This window comes from Lucilia sericata, unplaced genomic scaffold (assembly GCF_015586225.1).
Source record: "Lucilia sericata isolate MDLA Ls3-8-SP2 unplaced genomic scaffold, ASM1558622v1 Contig000595F_arrow, whole genome shotgun sequence".
NCBI classification, from domain to species: Eukaryota; Metazoa; Arthropoda; class Insecta; order Diptera; family Calliphoridae; genus Lucilia; species Lucilia sericata.
Window position 1 is genome coordinate 19,661 of NW_023994602.1, and position 26,013 is coordinate 45,673.

Consider the following 26,013-nt stretch of genomic DNA (forward strand, 5'->3'; position numbering starts at 1 on the left):
CATTCTGCACTCTAATTTGGTTTGAGTATTGATATAGTTTTTGATAATTTCCAAGCAGTAGGAAAGTACCATAATTTTAAACAGGCATTAAACATTGGTAAGATAAGTAAAGCCTTTATTTGGGAGCATTTTTAGGCATTTGTTGTTTAGCAAATCAATTTCAGGTGATTTTTTGTTCTTAAGTTTTTTAATTATATCGCAAACTTTATTTCGAGAACTAAAATACGAATTTGTTAAAATTGTTACTTCAGAATAAATTTTATTCACAACATTGTTTACTTCAGCAATAGTAGCTGTATCCCTTAATCGAGATGAAATCTCAGTTTTGCCACTTTCCAAAAAGGAGATGATGATTTATCTATAGACGACTGAAAATGATTCCAGCATTCATTCCTGAACTGTTCTATTTCCTTATTAATTTTTTATTTGATCGGTTCATTTAGCGATGATCTTCTATATCTCTAAATCTTTTCCAGTTACGTCTATAAATGTTTCTGAATTGTATCATTCTTTTTATATGGTTTTGTAGTGGTTTGATAGGAAGTGAAATTTTACGCCTTGGTACAGAATCTTCTATAGCCATTTTTATACATGAGTTAAACTGATCTAACAATGAGTCTATCTGAGAGGTGTTAGTTATTTCATTGGTACAATAACGGGAAGATTTCGATTTACGTATATATTTACTAAAGCGAGGCCAGTTTGCTTTATTAAAGTTATAGTACTATTTTTTTATTTCCTCGTATTTTAAGTTTATTATCGTGTTGATTGGAAGATGATCTGAACTTAAATCGTTTGAAACTTTTACTGCTATCATATTTTGCGAGATATTTGTTAAATAAAAATCTATTGTAGAAGGTTGTTTATTTGGATCTGCAGGTATGTATGTGGGAAAAGTATTTGGGTTGAATTTAATTGGATATTATCATATAAAATATTACCCCAACAGTTATTACGTTGACATCCCCAATATCAATGTCTACAATTAAAATCGCCGCCTAGAATGTATTTATTGCTGGAGCTAATATGCTTGATTTAAAAGTTTGTATTATTACTTACTATATTTCAAAATTGTTTATATTTGTTTAACAAAGTTTTAAAAAAAACTGAAAATGGAGTTTTTAACTACCTTGTAAAAAATTATTTTTTTTTTATTATAGCTCAGAACAGTTTAACGTATATAGATAGATATATTTTATTGGAATATTTTTCAAAATATGTAAATTTTTTTTCACATTCCCCAATCAAGTGCTCTGAGACAAGTTAATGACCTAGGGAATTTTTAATAACTTTTACATTTTTCAACCAATTTTTGTGTGTTATATATTTTTTAACAATAATATGTGAAAATATTTACTTAATAGCAATATTTAACACATAATATCAAAATATGTATACGAAGTATGCTTCTACCGCGACCAAAAGCTGTTTTAACTCTATTTGACTCAAAGTAACCAGAATTTTGTATATAATATAAATTTTGAAGAACAATATTAGCTTTGTTTTGAGATACTATTAGTTACCGTTCTGGAGTTATAGCTTCATATGTTAGCTTTTTGACCAAAAATTTGGATTTTTTCAAACTTTGAGCGACGAGCGGCATGGGATGACTAATAGACTACAAAGCTCTTAAAGGGAATGATCTAAGCTTTCATTTAGCAAAAAAAAAAAAAAAATACAACAAAAACGTCCATTTTGAAAAAATAGCGGAAAATAAGTGCCAAATATTGAAAAAAATCTTATTCTTAAGTTAAAAAAAAATTTTCTTGATAGATATTCCACTCGCATCACATTCTGGGACTATAAAGCCCTTAAAGGAAAATGTCGTAAGTTTTTTTTTATCCAAAAAAAAAGAGTTTTTTGAAAAAAAAAAAAAAATAAAATAATTAAAAAAAATTAAATTTTTTTTTGGAAACAATGAAGAAATAGCTATCTGAACTTCTTCGGACAATTTTCGCTAGGACCAATAGGTGAAAAGTTACACTCATTTGTATGACCAAAATATCCAATTTTGACCCCCTCTAAGTAAGGCAGTTCTTGACCGATGTGTCTGGCCTACTATTCAATAGTACAAATTTCATCCAAATTAAAAGACATCGATTTTAAAAGTTGGGTCACTTGGGTCACACTAACAAATCATTAAAAATAAAAACAATTTTGAAACAATTAACAAAAAAGAAAAATTATTGGAAGTTGTACAACAAAAACTTATATACTACCAAATTCTAACTTAAAATACTAAAAGATAGCAATTCCCTAAATAAAGGAAGCTGAACAAAAAAAACGGCTGAGAAAAACAAACTCCACAAGAGTCAGGTGTTATAGAAATAATCGCCCATTTAGAAAGACAGAAGCGTTGAAAGAGTATACAAAAATATGAAAGTACAAGAACATGAGAATACATTCCATACAAACATAAGTACAATACAATTGAAAAGATAACCAACATAGAAAACAAAGTCACCATAAAAGTTAAAATCTAAAACCAAGTTCGACATGCAAATATTGTTATCAGAAGTAAGTACAATAACAATTACAAAATACGAAAATAATTCAAGAGAAAAAACTTATTCCATTCACCAAATAAATGTCAACACACTATCTGCAAATTAAATCCAAATGAATATATTTTTGACGCTTCAACAAAATGCCTAAAACCAACAATTCAATCAGTCACTAATATGACAAATAAAACACCGCGACAACTCACCGACAATTCTATATAAAATTTCTAGTAATGGATATTATGAGAAATTATACAGGCCTTAAAAATCCCTTATATAACAAATCATAAGCCCAATCCAGCAAGTTATACAATACACAATTCATTTTGCCAATCCTGTTGAGATGAATTTCCTCAGGTTCTTTCCTATGAAAGACATCCCATTTTGAACGGTCAGTTCACCATTTTGGCTTCCAAGAATTTCCAATATACGCTCATTAGCCAGTTTACTGCCACAGTGGATAGTTCTTCAGGATGCCAGCACATTGGTAGGATAACTACCTCATCAACATTACAACCAATAGATGCTCACGCTATCTATTGGTTGTCTTCACTTTGAAGTGATTTCGTGGACCATTACCTTATTACTGACCAGATCTTCGGCATCGTATACTGCATAGCACAGATCGTCCCGGTGTCTTCTCTTGCAAACTTTGGCGTAAGATGGTGGATCTTTTCCTTTTCCACCTCCTAGCTTCTCCTTCCTCGTTTTTGGAGGCTTCTTTTGAGATAGTTTTCGCCGACATGTTCGTCTTTGGAATTTCTGGCTTGGCCTGGCTCGCAGGTTGCTGACTTGAAGTTCTTTTAAGTGAGTAATGTTTTGGATTCGACTGTATATTAGAAGATGGGTAGCACTTTCTCTTCTTAGCTTTATCCTCTTCGGCTCAGATGTTGAGATAGAAACCAATTTTCCTTTGGAGTGTCGTGGGATTGTGTCACTATGATTTCCTGAAACATCTTCAACTTCCTTCTCTGTGCCGTTTTTTAGTAATAGGTAGTTTAACTATGCAATCACTCACCTCTTTCACCATTTGCTCTATTTCATCCATTTGCTATGATAGTGTTGTTATTATCATGTAAGGATTCAGACACGACCTATGTTTAAAGGCTGAGGTAGTTTAGAGCTCTCTCCGAGTACATCCTTCTATTTTACCCCTATGCTGTACACTACACTGAAAAAAATGCATGCCTAATATATACGACAAATGTCGTACATTGTACGAATCTTTCGTTGTTTCGCACCATGAAATTCTTTCGTAATATATACGAAATTGTACGAAATATTTTAGTATAATGCAAAATAATCTTGGAAAAATTAATTTACATAAATTGAAAAAAGTGAATTTTGAATAAATATGGTCAAATTTACGAAATATTAATTTATGCAAACATTTTTGTTCATTTAAAAAAAAAAAAAAATCTAATTTTAGTTCAAAACTATTCTCCACACGAATTTTTATTTTTTTTATGAAAATAGTTCGTCAATTATATTATACTTTTTCTTAAATTTTATAATATACTTAATATCATTATGTTTAATTTCGCTAAAATTTAAGAAAAAAATATTACGAAAGGTTTTCGTACTTTCGTAAAAATAGAAAATGGTTTTATTAAGTAATATTTCGTATGATAGACGAAATTTTTGTAAATATTACGAAAATATAAGTTACGAAATTTTTTTTGTAAAGTTGAGCATGGATTATTTTCAGTGTAGCGATATAACTATTGGCATGTTTTGCAAATATGTATGAGAATTGGCGGTTGTTCAAAATTTTGATAAATGTATGGAAATGATGTGGATTATTTTACTAAAAGTTGGTTTACTTGAGATGAGGAAGATACCTTTTTTGAGATATCCTTGACTTAAAGAAGTTGATTGATGTCATCATCCTTAAAATATTGACGTAGGCTTTAATTGGGGACTAAAACGATTAAAATTGGATAAATAGTTTAGAAAATATACGATGTCAAATTTAATGCTTGTTGAAAAAAATCCTAAAAATATGAACTTTGAACCTTAATAAAATCTGAACCGTAACAAATTTAGAAATTTCGGAGAACTTTAAATTCCGTATTTTAATGAAGAATGTGTGTACTGAATTTTATCGAAATCGGAGAGGGTTCAAAATCCTACTTTTTTGTTCAAAATTTTTTGAAATTACCCTAATTTGAAAAAATATATTTTATCCTTTATTAAGTTGTTTTTATAATCAATAATAACTGCGGACATACTTCAAAAGATAATTTTTAATAAGGTAAAGCTACGTTCAGACCTATCTAACATTTGATGAAAAAGACGTAACCACTAATTTTTGTATTTTTTTCTTATTCTGCATGATTTTTGTAATTGCAAATATTGTCGAAACAAATAATAAAGACGTTCTGAACTGATGTCGTCAAAGATATATTATGTTTGTGCAAATAAATATATATTTTAAGGAAATCAAAATGTAGATTTTTTAGGGGTCACGTCATTTTCGTCAAACATTTGATAGGTGTGAACGTAGCTTAAGTATACCTCACACTTGCAAAAAAAGTTGCATTCTATATATACAATTCTAACGTTACTGACTGACTGATTCATCATCGCACAGCCTAAGCGGTTGAAGCTAAAGGACAGGAGGTTGGTCTTTTTCGTTCTTTAACTGGTACTTTTTGAGTTTTCTATAATACTGAACATAAAGACATGAAAATAAGCATGTAGAGAATGTGTAAAAATCTGTATGAGAGGAATTTCTGGTTGAAAATTAACATGCTCTTATTTAACTAAAATCTATAAAAAGGGACTTTCTCTTACATTTTCGTTATCCAACTGATATTTTTTGAATTTCCTGTAATATTAATGCTAGAATCAATCATTATTGATTGGAAATTTATGAAATACAACCGTTTAGGCTGTGCGATAATGAATCAGCCTTTCAAAAATTACATGATGTTTTTGATTCCAAATGATTACTTATACAAAATTGGCCATCACTTGGTGATATGCAAAATTAGTTATATCCCTACTGTACACTTAACGCATTGTCCAAGGTACCCACATCTTTTGCTCACGACAGCAGGATGATGACGACACATGACGAGCAAATCAACATTAGCCGTCGGTACTGGGATGTCTTTTTTAATTTTATTGGTCCGCGGGGACAGTCTGCACTGAATTAGCTTAAGTAAAACTATAGCTGACAGAAGAGAAATTGCCCATCATTACCCCTATCCGCCGGTAGGAAAAACTTCCCCGAGAATTATTTTTAAATGGTAACGCTGTCTTGGCCTATGTCCTTTTACTCATATTCAGGCTATTTACGTTTTGGCTAATGAACTACCACTTCACCTCAGATCGATCTCGCCTCTAAGGATCTGTGAAAATTGCGTGTTATAATTAGTCCTTAATGTAATTAATTAAGACTGCGCCCTCTCATAATATAAATAGTTATATAGTATAAATATTATTACTGACAGTTTCTTTTTGTATAGTATACCTTAAAAGTTTTCATCTTTGTCTGGAGAGTTGATTGCTATCAAAATGGCTGTTACCACAGCCATTGAGGACAATCACTCTAGTCTTCTCATATATACAGACGTCAGAAATGCTTCCATTATTTTGGATCATTCTTCGAAACACTTTCTAGTTGCTGATATTGTAAGATCTACATATGGGTTCCGTCCCATGTTGGAGTTTTGTTTAATGAGAAAGTAAATTACTTGGCCAAACAGGCTGTCCCGTTATAATATATAATTTATTTTGTGTTTTTACAAACTTGTTTGATTTATTAAATACTAGGGTATTCAATTATTCGGGTTTTAATCTCATTCGGTTTATTCGACAAATAATTATTTGAGGTTTTATTTTTTTAATTATTGTATTGCTTTTTATACCCTTCACCTTCGTGAGAAGGGTATATGTATATAAGTTTGTCATTCCGTTTGTAATTTCTATAATATAATTTTCCGACCCCATAAAGTATATATATTCTGGATCCTTATAGGTAGCGGAGTTGATTAAGCTATGTCTGTCTGTCTGTCCGTATGTCTGTGTGTTTGTTGAAATCAGTTTTTAGAGGACCCCAGATAACGGCGAGATTCAAATCTTCAATAATTCTGTTAGACATGCTTTCGAGAAGATCGCTATTTAAAATCAGCAAAATCGATCCATAAATACCGGAGATTTGAGCAAAAAACCGAGACAATCTCTGAAAATTTCAGAAAAAAGACAAATTTTTTCATGCTTTGATATACGCAACAACAACACTGCTTATTCATAGAGTATTTCGTTTCATATGTTTGGATGGCTGTGTGTTTCATTGCCTTGTGTATGTTGTTTTTGTTTCTTGGTGCATTGAGTTTCGTATGTTTGGATGTATGTTGTTTTCTTTGCGTTGTGTATTTTCTTTTTGCTTTTTTGTGAGTATTTCGTTTCGTATGTTTCATTTCCTTGTGTATATTGTTTTTGTTTTTTGGTGTATTCAGTTTCGTATGTTTGGATGTCTGTTGGTTTCATTGCGTTGTGTATTTTGTTTTTGTTTTTTGTGTATTTCGTTTCATATGTTTGGATGTCTGTTGATTTTACTGCCTTGTGTATTTTGTTTTTTTTTGTGTGTTTATTTCGTTTAGCGTTGTTGTTGTTCGTTTTGCTATTGCTATAATAATGATATAAACGGGAAAATGAAATAAATTAAAACTTTATAGAATTGATATTTTTTAAATACACCGTGGTGAAGGGTTTATAGGATTCGGCATAGCCGAATATAGTACTCTTACTTGTTTACAATATTTTTCTTCTTATAACAAACTAAATTATAATTTTCCACTTCTTTGAGTTTAATTCTATCTAAATATTTTAATTTATTTTTTTTTTAATATTATAAATTATTTTTCATGTGAAATCCTTTCCCACATAAAGAAATTCAGTTAATTAATTTTATGTTTTTGAGATTTTTCAAGAAGTTTCAGATTAGCTAATGTATAACTTTTGCTGAAAAACTTATTAGAAATACTTAAGAAACACAACTATGTTCTTCAAAACTGGTTGTAGAAGTAAAAGTGATATCATTACTTCCAACATTGCTTTTCACGAATCTAATGTGTTTCTCTATGAACCCATTGTAGAAGTAGGTAAATCGGAACAAATTCTTAATTCAATGACAGCAACTTTGAACAAGTAGGTTAAACAAGAGAATTTGATCTCCTCGCGTATTATGGAGACATTGAGATCCCTATGAATATTACTATTGCGAATGTACTACGGGGCACCTGTTATTGACCTTAACAGTTCTGACTGCTTTCTTTGTAATTTTTCAACATTAGAGGAGGCTGTTCCCCACAGTTGAATGCCGTATAGCCATATCGGTTTTATAACTGTTTTGTACAAAAGCACCTTGTATTCCAAGTCTAGAGCTGACCGTGGTCCAATTAGCAAGTACATTTGAGCTGACTTTAATTTTATTTGTGTAACCTTGGCTTCAATGTGGTGAGTCCTGTTAAGCGGCGATCAAGGTGGATACCAAGATATCTCACATGGCTTTGTTCAGGAATTTTTATATTGTTTATCTGTACGGAGGACAATTTTCTCGTCTTAAAATAAATGTAACGTGAGTACATTTTGTTGCATTGACCTTTATTTTCCATTTGTCTAGCCACTTTTCCAATTCGCCGATATGAAGCTGGAGTTGTTCAGAAGCTATTGAAGGGTTGTCATGTATGCTTACAAAAGCGGTATCATCCGCAAATGTAGATGTGTGAGTCAGTGCGCTCGTTGGCATATCTGCAGTATATAAAATATATAGGAACGGACCTAGAATACTTCCCTGGGGTACTCCAGCAGATATTTTTCGACGTGAAGAGATCACATCTTTAGATCTGATTTGAAGAGATCTTTCATATATGTAGTTTTTAAGCAGTTTGTGTACATTCGCAGGTAGTAATGTGATAATTTTGTGTATTAGTCCATTGTGCCACACTTTATCGAAAGCTTGAGAAATATCTATGAATAATGCTGAGCAATATTGCTTGCTATCGAAGGCCTTCCGAATAAGAGTAGTTATTCGATGTACCTGTGCTGTGCTTTCTTCTGAAACCAAACTGATGGTCAGGAATAATGCAATTATCATTAAGGTGTACTATAAGGCTTTCAAGCAATAACTTTTCAAAAAGTTTTGAGAATATAGACAACAGGCTAAAGGGACGGCATGATGTCACTTGAGTGACATCTTTTCCCGGTTTTGGTATCATAACAATTTCGGATACTTTCCATGAGGTAGGGAAATATCCAATACGTAGCATCGAGTTAAAGATGAACAAAATAATTCTCAGTGCTGAATTGGGCAGGTTACTTATCATCGTGGTAGTAATTTTATCTATACCAGGTGATTTTCCTGCCTTTAGACCTTTGAATTTTATTGGGCGTGGAACCACATTATTTATAATGTTAGCACTAATAGAAGAATCTGTATCATTTTCAGTAAACACATTCTCCAAGTGATTGGCGAATGCTTCAAGTTTTTCTGACGTATTTCTTGCCCATTGACCATTTTGGAGGCGTATGGGTGACTCATATGAAATAGGACATTGCATATGTTTAACAGCTTTCCAGAGACTATATTCTGTTTTCTTAGTAGGGTCTAAGTTTTTGACATAATTTCTCAGATTAGATTCCTTATTATTTTTAAAGGCGATGTGATTGTTACCATTGACGTCTGAGTGTTCTCTTTTCTTTAATTAGAGACTCAATGTTCCTAGGACATTTCGAATTTTTGTAGTATCCCAAGGTGACTGGGGGTGTAGAAACTTTTTAGGTGACGATATGTAAATTGAAAGTCGTTTAGTATGCGATTTATTGGATCTTAATGAACATCCAATAAATCTCAACAGGATAGAGCTACATGCAACTTTGTAGTTTTTTCTTCGTAATAAATATTTCAAAAATAAATTATATTGTTTGTGTCTTCTTACTTTTTTTATAGTGGAAGAATTCTTTATTTGACCTAAATAACACAGATCGACTGTATTATTGATCAAAATATCTCGAAATTTAAATTTTTGGTTTTAGAATACATGTTTGCTAGTTTTTATAAACGAAGCCCACTTTTTCTTTTGAGTACGGAGCTTTGCCTTGGCATTTTCCAGCGTTTTAATATACTTTTTGAATTAATTAATTTAATTAAAATATGGACGTATTTTCACACCTACTAAATTTGGTAAAAAAATACACTTATTTATCGCCGATCGCATTTATGGCTCAAGATTAATTACCTAAAAAAAGGGGAATATTTTTTGGAAAATTTTTCACTTATATTCGATGTAAAAATAAAAAAAAATATATATTCCAAAAATCGTTGTGAGAGCCCACAATTATACAAAAAGAATGTCGGTAAATAAGAAACAATGTTTTATGAAAATTGTACAAAAAATAGATACCATTATACTGCTTAAATGTTCGAATTTCCAAAAAGTACTAAATTTGTATTTGTAATTTTTTGATAAGTTACGAATATGATATACATTTTATTGTACTTATAATTGAATGAGAAAAAAAAATGAAAAAAGTTTAAAAAGATCCAATTTTAGATACCGTTTTTATCCCATCATTACCCGATTTCAAATAGCCTTTGATTATAATAAGATACATTGAATGTTTTATTCGTATGGTCATTTGTTTAGAAGATAAATAGGCTAAGAAAAAGTTCTACGGGGTCAGTTTTATCCATGTAGCTATTTAAGTCTCGATTTTTGGAAAAGTACCAGACACCTATGAATTATTTTTTTGTATAATAGAGGATATATGTGGAATTTTATTTATATCTTTGCTTCTTTAGGAGATATTAAGGATACCAATTTTACCCTTTTTTACCCATTTCATCTCCTAAACGTTCGAGTTTCCAAAAATCCTTTCTTGGTGGATCTGTACAATGCCAAAGGAACCTATAACCAAATTTTCATGAATCTATCTTTTACGGTTTGGGCTGTGCGATGATGAATCAGTCAGTCAATCAGTCAAATCATAGATAATAAAGGAATAAATAAAAAAAATATACATAAATTTTACTGTTCAGCAGTAAGTTTTTTTAATCGGTTAATTGATAGAAATTATTCGGTTTATTCGTTATTTGAAATTTGGCAATTTTCATTTATTCGAACGATTAATCGTCAAAAATTGATCGATTAACCGATCGACGATTAATCGTTTGAATACCCTATTAAATACCCTCCCCACCATAGTGGATATAAATATAGCATTGGAACTTTTGCACTTTAAATATATACATACATATGTACATCAATATTTACCAATTTATTTTCTTTTATTTAGGCACTAGGAAATCTTTATTTTGTACACAAAAGTTTAAAAATTGTGAAAATGTGGAATTTTCTTACACATAGTTGGGAATCAGCTGAAGGAAAAAACATATATTCCGGAAACATAGAAACCATATCAACTAAGGAAAAATCGAAATTCCCGCAACATTTTTTTCCTGAGGTATGTATGACACAATCAAAACAATTTGATTTCAATAGAGCATTTTCAGTAATGCATTAAATTCCGTACAATGTATAACAATATAAATATATTCACGTTTTTTTCTGTACAAAATTGCGAAAGTGCAAATTTTGACAACAAGGTTTACATCAGAATAAACAAGTAAGAGTGTTATATTCGGCTATGCCGAATATAATATACCCACCATCAAACCGTATACCCAAAAAGTATGCTCTCCTTTAAACATCAGGGTGATATTACTCATCAAATTTACTGAAGAGGACCTTATATGAGAGGTAGGGTGAATTATTGACCGTTCATAAAATTGTTCATACATTTTTTAGACCGTTTTTGGTTCATATAAAACATGTTTACATCGAATATCAATTCCCGACACTTTCCGCATGAAATTTGATAGGAAGATTTACGTTCATATTAAAGTTTCTTAGGTTTTGGCTCGTAACTTACTTATGTCAAATTTCATCTCTATACTCGAACTTTTAAGCCAGTAAAGATCTGGAGGGACCTTATATTGAGGGTAGCTCAATTATGGACCGATCCACATAAAATTTGCTGACGAGGATTTACTTATGATGTCAAATTTCTTTGCTATACTCGTATTTTTAAGCCAGTAATGAGCGTTAACGTAATTTTTTGAAAGGGACCTTATATGGGGTAGGGTTAATTATTGACCGATCGAAATGAAATTTGATAGAGAGGTTTTGGCTCGTCAGGGACTTATGTCAAATTTCATTGCTATACTAGTATTTTTAAGCCAGTAATGACCGCCAAAGTCATTTTCTGAGGGGGACCTTATAAGAGAGGTAGGGTCAATTATTGACCGATCCATATAAAATTTGGTAGAGAGATTTTGTATCGCACGAAACTTACGCCAGTAATGAGCGTTGTAGTGATTTTCTGAAGGGGCCTTATATACATCAATTATGGACGGATCCTCATAAAATTTGGTAGGGAGATTTTGACTCATATGAAACTTATTTATGTCGAATTTCATCGCTATAGGTTAGGTTCAGCACACTGTATACTATTACGAGTATAGCTTTACTTGGGTCCAAATTAGGTCCCTTTGTAATGTCTATCGCTATACTCGTACTTTTAAAAAAGATATGCCCGTTAAATCTGTTTTTCGAGGGTCCACTTGTATGGGGGCTATCCGAAAACCTGGACCGATTTGCCCATTTTCAATGCCAACAAACCTTATCTATAGAGAATATTTGTGGAAAATTTCAACCCTTTAGCTCATTTCGGACTCTATCGTGCTTTCAACAGACAGACGGACGGGCATGGCTAGATCGTCTTAGAATTTAATAAGGACCCAGAATACCTTTGTGGGTCTATGACCAATATTTCGATCAATATACCACCTTTTTTTTTTTTGATGGTGGGTATATAAATTGAAAAAAACACACAATGTTTGTGAAAAAGGATAATAGCAAGTAACAAAAGTAAAAAAAATTTAAAAATATACAAATTAATGTTCAAATAATGTTGTAAAAAATGCAATATGAGTGTAAAATCATAATTGATCGAATATTTAATCGATTCGTATTTAATTAAAATAAAAAAGGAAATGATGAGTACTCTTTTTTGTAAATATAGAAATTTAATTAAAAATAATATTTTTAAAAATTTCATAAAAACTTTTCATAAAATGCTAAAATTGTGGAAGAATTGGTGTATGATTAATATACATATTATGTGATCTTCTTAGTCACATTGATGATAGTCGTTTTTGTAAAAAATGCTGAGTTGTAGGAAAGTTTAATTTTTGTTCCATAATAAAATTTCATAGAAACAACTATGCATTTCATTAATTAGAAATAATTCCAGCAAAATCTTACATTGAAAAGTATGGGGTTAAAATGCTAATATCTACTTAAAGCAGGTTTCCGCATACACCGTAATTGGCACCGAAAACGAAATTTTATACATTTGTGACGAAAGAAACTTATTTTTTTCCGTACAAATAGTATATGCAATTTCGTTTTCGGCACCGATTACGGTGTATGCGGAAATGAGCCTTTACTTAAGCTGCCTACACACTATGAGAGAAGTCGTTAAATTTTTATTTCATACTGCTAAAACAAAAAAAGTGAAAATTGGTATGATTATCAAAAATATAAAATATATTTTCTTTTTACACTATTACATTTGAAATAAAATGAAAATTCAATTCGAAAAATTTCAAAAAAAAAAAAACATATTTTAATTTTGTTTCTGTTTTTATTCTTTTCTTTAAATAAAAATAAAACTTAGATAAAACGAAAAAATCCAATCGTTTTGAAAATTTTCAAAAAATTAAAAAAAATCATTCATTTATTTGAAAAATTTTACATGTCGTTTTACTGAATATTATGGTGTCGATTTAAGGTATTTTCAGACTACAATACTAAGTATTAACACACTTTAAATTAAAAATATTATGAAAATAATTCTTATTTTCAAAAAGTCAATCCGAACAAGTGAGAGTGTTATATTCGGCTGTGCCGAATCTTATATACCCACCATTAAACCGTATGCCGTAAAAGGAATGCTCCCCTATAAACATCAGGGTGATATTACTCATCAAATTTTCTGAGAAGGACCTTATATGAGAGGTAGGGTGAATTATTGACCGTTTTTCATAAAAATTTTTCATACAAACGACATCTTAATCACATCTAAAAAATACGATTGCATACTTTTCGCTTTTATAAACCAAACATATCCTTACAAATGAAAACGCAGTTAAAAATGAAGAAAGAGATGTAGAAGTGTCACTACAAACAACATATTCGAAGTACTTAAAATTTTTATGAAAAACCGTTTCATTGAAAGAATGTGGTTTATTTTTGACATACAAATATGGGATTTTTTACAGCTTCTAAAGATAAGATTAGATGTAGTTCAAAGTTGTCAAACATCACAACATCCCTCCAATGACACGCTAATGTAAAATTTATAGGTTTTTCACCTGAATTTGTCCACACTTTGTTTGCTGGACATGTTTACATACGCTCATGTGATGACAATTGCATGCATACGATTTGAAAATCGCCAAATTTATTTAAGTATGTGATGGAGTTCGCGCGCTTTGTTTGCGTTTAGTAATTTTTCTAAGTAGTTTTCGAGACAATAAAACATAAAATAAAAAGGAAACTTGTCAATACAAACGAAAACAATTGAAAAAATGATGAGAAAAATCCAAGAAATAATAAAACATATGTTTTGTGCCACAAAATAAAAAGGAAAATCGTCATTACAAAAGAAAACAATCGTAAAAATTATGAGTAAAATCCAAGACTTTTTTGAAATTGTTATTTTTAAATAAAAATATTAAAAAGCGTTACACCTAGGGTTGCCAGCCTGGCTGGACTTGGCTGGATTGTCCAGCTTTTTTGATGCTTGTCCAGTTTCAAGCTAAAATTTAATTTGTCCAGCTAAATAGAATTTTTTTTAGTACACTGCATGTTAGCCAACACTGATTGTACATTTGTTATACAACTAAGTTATGATTTCCCTCTTCTATCATCATGTCTCAACACTTGAATAGCTGATGTCGCAATAAATATTAGGTCTGTTCGCGTACTCGATAATTTGTAACAATTTGCAACAATTGTTATTGGATTCCTTTCGCGTACTTTTGAAAACTTGCAACGAGAGAGTAAGAGAGCGATAAAAATTACAGTTCGTTGTTGGAGAATTTTTCATTTTACTAGATATTTTTTCCCCAGCAAAAAATATCCAACTTATATTCACAACATATGTTTGATTTATGAATATGTAAACAAACCAAAGAAATCGAAAATTTGGTAAATTTTAATTTTTTTTAAAGAAATATACAAACACGAATATTAAAAAAATTATTTGTAATTAGATTTATTTAAATTTTATTTATCATAAATTAGTTTTTAAAAGAGTTTATTTGTTGTGAAAAAAACATAACAAATATTGTAAATCTAGCGTTTTTAAAACAATTTAGTTAGTCTTTCTCTTAGCGATTTTGTGTAAATTTTTATTTTAATAATATGTTTGTATCATAAAGTTTTAAAACAATAATATATTTTTAATGATACTGCATGTTTTGTTAACTTTAAATATCTATTTATTTATAGGAAAAATCAAAGTTTCAATTATTTGTTTTTTAGTGTTTTGTTAGCGATTGAGATTTTGTTTATAAACAAAAACTTGCACATTTATTTTTTAAATTGGCTTTCGAGTACTTTTTTGGATATTTTTTTGATTGAGAGTAAATTAAAAATTACTCTCTATCATAAAGTTACTGGATATTTCTTACAGGAAAGTACGCGAAAAGACATATTTTTATACCCACCATCAAAAAAGATGGGGGGTATATTGATTTTGTCATTCCGTTTGTAACACATCGAAATAGTGGTCATGGACCCACAAAAGTATATATATTCTGGGTCCTCATTAAATTCTAAGACGATCTAGCCATGTCTGTCCGTCCGTCTGTCTGTCTGTTGAAAGCACGATAGAGTCCGAATGGAAAGAGCTAGAGGGTTGAAATTTCACATAAATATTTTTTATAGGTAAGGTTTGTTTGGTATTGAAAATGGGCAATATCGGCCCCATACAAGTGGCCCCTCGAAAAGCAGCTTTAACAGCCATATCTTGTTTAAAAATACAAATATAGCGATGAAATTCGACATAAGTAAGTTCCTTATGATCCAAAATCACTATTCAAAATTTTATGAGGATCGGTCTATAATTGACCCTACCCCCCATATAAGGTCCCCTTCAGAAAATGACTTTAACGCTCATTACTGGCTTAAAAATACTAGTATATAGATGAAATTCAACATAAGTAAGTTTCATACGAGTCAAAATCTATCTAAAAAAAATTTATGAGGATCGGTCCATGATTGACCCTACCCCTACGCTTATAACTGGCCTAAATATACGAGTATATAGATGAAATTCGACATAAGTAAGTTTCATTCGAGTCAAACGAGGTGTGATGGTGGGTATATAAGATTCGGCATAGCCGAATATAACACTCTTACTTGTTAAAATTTAAAACTTCAAAAATGGAGCTTTTTCTCATCTTTTGCTCTTAAACGCTAAGTTAACGAAGTGATCGAGGAAAACTAAAAATATATTCGTAATATATGGACTATAACAAAACAGAATTGGTATATGAGAACCTCTGCATTTTTTTGGTGTATCACTATGAAATTATTTACACAAAACCAAAATTAACATTTTCTCAGTATTTTTTTATGTCCAGCTTTTTTTGTTTTGTCCAGCTTTTTAAAACCCGATGTCCAGCTTTCTGCGAATCGGAATCTGGCAACCCTAGTTACACCCCAGGAAAATTAGGCAAAAAAATTAGCAATCTGGGGAATTTCAGATAGCTAAATGAAAATTAGCACATAGCTTCCCTTAGCATAATAAGTAAGGAATTAGAGTCACCGAAAATATCTTGTGCGCTAAACGAGATATTGGAGGTCAAAGGTTAGAGAATTGAATTTCCTACATTTTGGTTGAAGAATATTTTTGTATCATTAGTTATTTTCGAGCTATAGATTGTTCTGATAATATAGATTGTCCTGATAACAAAATAGTCATAATTTTTACGTTATTAACGGAACTTATTGGTACTTTATCGTACTTCGACTGGTACTTTTTTGAGTTGTCTATTAAATTGAACCTAGAAGCATGAAATTTAGCATTTAGAGTCTGGAGTAAATTAAAATCTATAAAAGGAGACTTTTTGGTACTTTATTGTATTTCGACTGGTACTTTTTGAGTATTTTTTTATTTTGTAAAAAATTGAAGCTAGAAACATGAAATTAAGCATTTAGAGTCTGGAGTAAATGAGAATCTATTAAAGGAGACTTTTTGGTACTTTATTATACTTCGACTGGTACTTTTGAATTTTTTATAATATTAATCCTAGAAACATGAAAGTGAGAATATATAAAAAAGTTCTTTCTGGTACTTTTTCGTTCTTCAAAAGGTACTTTTTGTGTTTTTTATAATATTGAACCCAGAAACATGAAATTAAGCATGTAAAGCTTGGACTTTCTGATAAAAGGGGACCTTTTGTTAATTTTTCGTTCTTCAACTGGTACTTTTTGAGTTTTCTATGATAATGAACCTAGAAACATAAAACTAAGCAATCAGGGACTTGCGTGAATGAAAATTTAAACTGGAGTATTTTCTGTCACTTTTTCGTTCTTTAACTGGTACTATTTATACTTTTCGTACTTCAACTGGTATTTTTTGAGTTTTCTAAAATATTGAATATATAAACATAAAATTAAATACAATATTGAACCTTAAAACATAAAAGTGGACACGCAGCTTCCTGATGCTGCAAGGAATTTCTGGTTGAAAATTAAACATGATTTATTAAAAATCCATAGAAAGTCACTGTCTGGTACTTTTTCGTTTTTCATAATTAATTAATTGTCTGTAATATTGAGACTAGAATCATAACATCAAATTTATATAATTTATATAGATTTCTCTTACAGGGGACTTTTGGATATTGCAGATATACATACAGTGTCTCACATAAATATTCGAATTTATTATTTTTTATGGATTACTGTGTTATTTTATGATGTTACTTTAAAAATAATAATAGTATTTAAAATTTTTTAATGAAATTTTATTAATTTATATTATTTCTACGAAATACAAAAAAAGTAATAAAAACTCATTAATGGTTTCCAAGAAAATGGAAAAAAAAACCCAAAAAGGGTCATTTCAGGTACTGCGCAAAAATATTCGAATTTTTTCTAAGAACTTTTTTAGAATCCTTGAACACGTGTTTTATTGCCCATTAATTAACCCATTATGCAGGTAGTGGTTATATGGAATATTTAACATTATATTTTTTGGAAATTTGCATAATTATGTTGTAAATCCTTCCTGTGTAAGCGCTTAAAATGTTCAAAGAAAAAGAGTTGATCAATTCAAATTAAAAAATTAATTTATATCCGTATAATCAAGGCCGATCAATTAAATACATATAGGAAATGGTTGATAGATTCCCATCGACATCATTACACGCATGGAACAAAGAATTCCATCGAGTATTTACCATTATCAAGTCGTCCAAATCTGCTGTCAATACAGGACGACAGAGAAATACTGAGAAAATACCGAAGGAACCTTCATCTATCAGCTCCAAAAATTAACAACGAACTCATGACAGTCCTGTGAATAAAAATGAGTGTCGAAATTGTGCGCAAAGTACTAGGGAGCAATAATTTGCATGGTCAAGTACCAAGGTGGAAACCGCTCATATCGAAGTTAATCGATGTCTTGACTCCGCAAATAGACTCATAAGTAAGAATATTGGATTCTGGAAGGAAGTTATCTTCGACGATTAGAATAAATATAATATTTTTGGCTCAGATGGTCGTCAAATGATATGGCGAAAGCTTGGAGATGCCTTGGAATTATCTAACTTAAAACCAACTGTAAAGGACCCAAGTTGCTCTGCCATATTTTGGGGTTCTGTGTCTGTCCACGGTGTTGGACTGCTAAAATTTATTATTGTAATTATAGACTAGAAGGTCCACTTGTCAATTTTAGAGCAGAATTTGCATGCTAGTACCACCAAAATGGGGCTACAACCCATTCAATTTATTTTTCAACAGAAAAACGATCCAAAATACACGACCTGGTACGTGAAAATGTTGATCATTTACAACACTAAGTATCTTCTTTCACCAAATTTTCAATGGAGTTAATGTCTGGACTTAAACTCCATTGAAAATTTGTGGTTATATTTACAAGAACAACTTTTAAATCACTCATTATCCTCTAAAACCACCATACGGTTGCTTTGCATGAAGAATGGGACATAATAACGCCAGAACTATTTCATAAATTGGTAGAAACGGTCCCACGACGCTTGGAAGTTGTTTTTAAAAACAAAGGCTACTATACAAAACTTTAATTTCATTTTAATTATTTATTTTTACTTCATAATGCTAATCTAAATATGATTTATACAAAAAATTCGAATAATTTTGTGAAGCTATTTTTTGCACTTTTTTTAAAAAAAGTTAAATTAGTTTAAGTAAATTATTTTTTTTTTTAATTTTTAAAATGTGGTATAAAATTTAAGGACTGTCAGGACAACATAATAAATTTATTTATTTATTTTTCCCACAAAATCTATTATAAAATGATGTCTGTTTTCATAATACATTAAATTCGAATACTTATGAGAGACACTGTATGTATATACATTTACAATAATAATATTTAGTCAATGGTAGCAAAACACACTGGGTATAGCTAGTATTCAATTATTTTTTTATTTAGGGTTAAAAAAAATCATGAAATTTTTTTAAAAGCACATCAACGATACTTTGTGCGAACATTGTCTGACATCTTAGAAGTACAATTATCTTTTCGTGAATAATTTTTATCAAGGAATGATAAATCTGAAAAATACGCAAATGGTCTTCTTTACCCATCGTCGTATTTTGAAACTTATCATCCCGATAGAAGTAAAAAAGCTAAACTAAAAATTTTTCATTTATTTTATGTTTAATATGTAACAAAATGATTGCAATTCGAATCAATAAGCATCAATTTCTAATTAAAACAAGTAAGAAATTATAGTCGGGCGAGGCCGACCATATAATACCCTACACCTTTGACAAAAATATAATGTGATTTAGTTGCCATAATAAAGCATTTAAGTTGAATTGTACCTTGCCTTAGATATAAATACTTAAGCATTTTAAGTTTAATTTATTAAAAAAAATAAAATAAAAACAACCATTTTGAAAAACACAATGGAACTCGTTTTTTTAATATATTACCTAAAAATCTGTAGTTATTTTCTAGCAATTCTCTTATTTTACTTATTTTCTGATCAAATATGATTGTTGTCCCTATTATTTTTCACATCATTGTATATTATGGATTCTCATTTTATTTTATTTAATTTAATATCTTTCATAATAATAACACATGGCAAAAATATGCATTGCAACAGCCATGTTTTTTCAATTTTGCAAGATATTTAGCAACATATTATGAACATATGGTAACGCTACAACATAAAAATAAGAGAACAATGAGAGGATCGCCAGAGAGTACAATAAAAATAGAATAGAATCTATCTTAACCAGGATTCAATGTTTAGTTTTATTTTCTAAATTTTCGGCTGAACCAAGGTATATTAATTTTATAAGGTAGTGTCATCGGCGAATTCAGAATACCAAGCGAATTGGTTATATTTTTTTATATGTAGTTTGACATTGTCCTGCACTTGAATTGGCTGTAAGGGAAAAATTTCAAAAACAGCTGACAAATAAATCAAAACGAATTTAAATTAAACAAAAAATGTTTATAAATTTGAATCTGTTTATAATTTATTTTGATGTTTTAACTTTTAAAGATTAAAAACACAAAAATATACCCTAATCACACAATTTCACTTTAATCACAAAATTCTCATATACAAAATGAAACCAGTTTGACATTAACAAAATGAAAACAAAGTTTGACATTTACAAAATGTAAACAAAGTTTGATATTAATTATACACCACGGCGAAAAATGAACATAATAGCAAAAAACGATCAGCTGTTCTGATAACAATACCTTATAATTAATATATCTTGGACTGAACTAAATAAAGTTCAAGTATTTATTTTTCCTCACAAGCTAACTGAAGTCAGTCAACTGTGTCAACACACTGCTGCAATAAATAGCAAGTGGTTTTGTTTTTCTTCAGCAGCCACACAAACAAGCAGCGGCCATGTTAAGTTTTTTTCAACTCAACCGAACTGAACACGACTACTGAGAAGTAAAAACAGTTTTGTGTATGGTGCTAACGTTTACCTAAAGATTGGTCCTAAGAGAATTATTATGGTGAAATATTACAGTTTCTATAGCAGAGTTACATGAGTTAATTGGGTTCAATTTTTCATGCTTTCACTACAAATTTATTAGAATTTAGTCATGTATTTACAGGTGGAGGGTATTTAAGATCATAGCCGAATATAGCGTTTAATTTTCTAACTGAAGGATGATGAAAACGAAAATTATAACTTAAAGTTAAATAGTTTTCGTTAAGTATTATTAAGTTTTATTAATATTTTCAGTTAAATTTATAAAATATTTTTGCTGATAATGGTCGTAAAACTATTATTTTTATAAAAATTGCTTTTTTCACAACATCAATAAACGTTTGTATTGAAGTGTGCCTCCAAGACATTGTCTATGTGATTTTTTAGGAATTTCAATGGGCAAGGTCCATTTTCAATCCAAAAGTCAATTTAAAATTTTTTGGTTGTTACGCCCTTTAACATTTGAGATGACGTTACAGTAAAAGAATTCGAGATTTTTGCTTAATGTTATACACTGAAAAAATCCATGCCTAATATATACGAAAAATGTCGTACATTATACGAATCGTTCGTTGTTTCGCACCACGAAATTCTTTCGTAATATATACGAAATTGTACGAAATATTTTAGTATAATGCAAAATAATCTTGGAAAAATTAATTTAAATAAATTGAAAAAAGTGAATTTTGAATAAATATGGTAAAATTTACGAAATATTAATTTATGCAAACATTTTTGTTCATTTTAAAATAATTTTTTTAATATTAGTTAAAAATTATTCTCCATACGAATTTTAAATTTTTTTATGAAAATAGTTCGTGAATTATATTATGCTTTTTCTTAATTTTTATAAAAATGTTGTAGTTTTAATTAACGATAATATAATTAATATCATTATGTTTAATTTCGCTAAAATTTAAGAAAAAAATATTACGAAAGGTTTTCGTACTTTCGTAAAAATAGAAAAAAATAATATTTCATATTATACACGAAATTTTTGTAAATATTACGAAAAAAGAAGTTACGAAATTTTTCGTAAAGTTGAGCATGGATTATTTTCAGTGTAATTATAACTCTTAAGTCCGTGTTAAATTTATTTTAAAATTTTTTATATTCTTTCCTTTTGTAATTAAATTTTTCAGTAGTGAATACATATTAGAAAAATAAAACGTTTTAAAATTAATATAATACCTATTGAACTAGTGAAGAACCACTGGTTATTAAAATCTCCTTAGAAGTAATTTACAATTTATATAAACTTTTTCTTTAATTTTATAGTGCAAATGGTCTAGGAAAGGGTTCATGAGGACACGTTGGGATCTTAATAACACTGTGTTTGATCTAGTCAATATACATCTCTTTCATGATGCATCTAATTTAGCAGCATGTGAAGAATTTCCGTCTGTTTATTGCAAAACAAGGAGAAGAGCTTTAGTACATACATTAGAAAGGTAAGTGGTTTATAAAATGGTGATTAATAAATAACTTATATTTTTGCTGTATTTAATTTCAACAGATTTCATTTGGATGAAAAAAATGGATTAGCGCCATTTTTTGTTTTTGGAGACTTCAATTTTAGATGCGATACAGAGGGAGTAATAAAGGTAAGTACATAAATACATACATGGCAATTTTTTATAAAGGATTGTTTCGGCGTCAATCCGATATGGTTCAATGAAAATACACAAAAAATTAATAATACGCAAAAATGATTAGTTTAATAAAAAGAAGAAGAATTGTCTTCCTTTATTTAATATTTTACCTTATGATAAAATGAAATAATTTAATTATAGAGCTCTTCTTGTGTGCATTACGAGTATAAAATAACTACTTATTTCTAAGTTTAAATAACAGTCGTCGAGCCATTAAAAACTCCAAATTTAATAAAAAAAATAGGTGAGCCATTTTTGCTTGAACCATTAAGAGACTCTGAATCACTAAGGTTATATTAAACAGGATTAGGTTAGTAAAAGTAAATTGATATAATATATAATAAAAGAAGTGTGGAAAAAGATGTAGTATTTCCATCACAACCAGTAACCCGAAGTACTTCAAATTCGAGTGAAAAACCTATGAATTTTACATTACCGTGTTATTGGAGAGATGTTGTTAATTTTTGACAACTTTGAACTACATCTAATCTTATTATTAGGAGCAGTAAAAATCCTATATTTGGATGTCAAAAATAAACCACATTCTTTCAATGACACGCTTATGTAAGTTTCATTAGTCGTTCACCAAAATTTGATATGTTATTTGTAGTGACTTTTCTACATCTTATTACTCACTATTGTAATGAAATATTTGGTTTATAAAAGCGAAAAATATGTTATCGCATTTTTAGATGTGATTAAGATGTCGTTTGTAAAGTATGACATCAATTATTTTTTGCTGGGTATATTATAGTGATGATTTAGGAATTCGAAATAACTAATCTGCCTATTGACCGATAAACAATACGATACATCAGCCATACAAAAGCGATCATTGGTAAGAGAACATTTCCTTCTTTCTTGCTTTTACGATTCAATTTATTACTTATACATATTTATTTTTATATTATTTATATTTGAATATTATCAAATATATATATTCAAAAATATTTTTTTTTATAAAACTAAGCACACATTTTTATAGAATATCTAAAATGGTGAATTAATACATTAATTTATACTCATTAACTAAAAAATATTCATTTATCTTTGATAGATTAAAAATTTTGAGGATTTAAATTTATTAATGCATATATTCGAATGATTTTTTTAAATTGCATTAAATCCAAAGTGGTTATTTTTCTTCGAACGGCATATATTTAGGTTGTGCTTCGTCAGTTTTTCTTGAAAGAAAAACACTGCGTTTTTTGTGCACAAGAAACATTGATGCTATTTTTATTCTGGTTAGCCAATAACTAATTGTTTATATTTATGTGCTGCTTCTATTTCTGAATTTAAATGAATAAATAATATAAAAACCGTTAAAATGAAAATCTATATAAAGTTTTGAAATAAATTTCATACACATGACCAAACCTTTTTATTGCATTTAATGCAAAATCGTACCTTTTTCTAACGGCTCATCGATTTTAGTACAAGCTTTAGTATCAGCTACCGATTTTGAGTGTTACCAATTTTAATTAGCGGCTTAGGTGTGATCCGTGTGTCCACTCAGAATTGGTTGAACACATGGCACCACTTATACCAAAGCAGCATGTACGCTGAACTCCCTATAGTAGTTTGATATTATACTTTTTGTCCAAAGCAGTCCACCAGATTATTGAAACATAAGCTGGAATTGTTCTAATTACACTTTTATAAAGGCCATTTATCATAGTAGGACTAATACCCCATTTCATGCCTATAATTCTCCTATATATAGCGCCGCACCGAGGCACATTGAGACCTCTCTTTTGAGCCCAGCTCAAGGTCGTATTCAGAGCCTCCTCAGTTCTTCTACACAAGTAATCTGGAACCTTTCCCTTTAAAAGTATTACGAGATCGTCTGCATAGCAGATAGGTCTAAGTCCTATCTCGGTTAGGGTCCTTAGGAGGCTATTAATCGTGATACCCAGAGTAAATATACCACCATGTGGTGTTCCGCGAAATACTTTTTTTTCTGGATAGTTATATCGTACATCTCCCAGCATATGTGTCCAGTATACATTGATAACCTGTCCTATTTGACCAGTTCGCTTAAAGTATAGAGCCGTTCGGCTGTAAGCGCCGCCTCTTATCTTAAATATGTTTCAATGGGTGGAATATCTTGCAACGTTTCCAGAGCCTTGGTTAAAGTAGAACACATGGCACCACTTAAACCAAAGCAGCATGTACGCAGAACTCCCTGTAGTAGTTTGATATTACACTTTTTGTCCAAAGCATTTATATCGTACATCTCGCAGCTCAGGGTTTCTCCTGGGCAGATTTCCGCTCTCACAGAGGGCAGCTGCCCTCGAACGATTCAACCAGGGCATTTGTGAGCATTTCGACTTTGACGTCTATGTCCTCTTTATTTCGAAATTGAAAAGTGTCCTGACATAAACGGTTCTTTAGTAAGGTCCCGAACATTGTCTAAATAGTTTTAGACTTATTCCGAAACTTTATCGGCTTTGGTGGCGGCTATAGTATTTTAAATCTTATGTACCGATGGTCAGAAAAAGAAGTGCTCGTCCGAAACTCTCCAATCCACTATAGTTCAAACTACCAGTTTTCCTGTGCGAAATTCAAATTTTGGAACAGTGAATATAATTTCTTTTTTGATATCATCCTATTACCAATACACCAATATACTCAAATTCGCAATCATTTTTTGAGAAATGCTAAACACTGTTCTACTGCACGCAGTCAAAGTCATCATTTCAAAATATTTAAAAAAATTCTTTTGTAGAGTCTATATTTTATCATTATTTTTAAACGTTAATTCTGGAAAGTATGTAAATAAATTTCAATAACTGTCAAATGGATAGCACTTAGAGGTGTCAGTAGTTTATTTATATATTCTTGTAAATGGTTGAAAATAATATTCCTTCACTTCGAAAAAGACAATATTTAAAATAACCTTGAAAAAATTTAATTTGATTTTGAAATTTTAACTTCATGAAAGCTTTTAAGAAAATGTTGATGTTTGTTAAACCTGAAATAAGAAGAAATGAATAACCTGAAATGTTGTGAATTAGTTTTACTTTACCCGAAATTGCGCATTTCTGCGCGTTTTGAGTTATTTTATATTTTCTAGGGTGCTACCTTATAAGCATTTTCAAATTTGATTAAAGCACTACGCAAAGGATGATGTCCTTATCAGACATGTATTTTTGTCATCCTGTTATAGATGGTGTTTACAAGGAATTGCAGTATTTAAAGGTCCGAATTTTCGTAATTTCTTAGCAACAAAATGGAAAATTGCGGTAGGAAGGAAAACAAATTTTTGTATTAAAACTGATTTATTATTTCGGGCAGTTTCAACCGCAGCTTGGAAGTAAAGACCCTCGCGCTGGAAATTAGTTCTAAAAAACTTTTGGGAGTCCGACAAGACCTCCCAAAATGAAAATAATTATCTTATATAAGTCATCTTAATTGTAGACAATGGATTAATAACCACCAAAGGGTTAATTTCCACTTAAATTTGTTCTAATATACCTATTTATGCATATGCTCCATCTTAGACTTTAAAGAGTTTCATTATTTTGTCCATCT

The 26,013-nt window shown here is 30.1% G+C and overlaps 1 protein-coding gene across 4 annotated transcripts in view; it reads left to right on the forward strand.

Moving 5' to 3' along the window:
• The window catches only part of LOC119606496 (inositol polyphosphate-5-phosphatase A), a 52,579-nt gene that overhangs the window by 11,970 nt on the left and 14,596 nt on the right, over positions 1 to 26,013 (forward strand). For all 4 annotated transcript variants that reach the window (XM_037960027.1, XM_037960026.1, XM_037960028.1 and 1 more), the window contains 3 exons: positions 10,809 to 10,976; positions 22,106 to 22,278; positions 22,344 to 22,431. In XM_037960027.1, the coding sequence (XP_037815955.1) occupies positions 10,809 to 10,976; positions 22,106 to 22,278; positions 22,344 to 22,431 (429 nt within the window). The remainder of the gene's footprint in view (positions 1 to 10,808; positions 10,977 to 22,105; positions 22,279 to 22,343; positions 22,432 to 26,013) is intronic.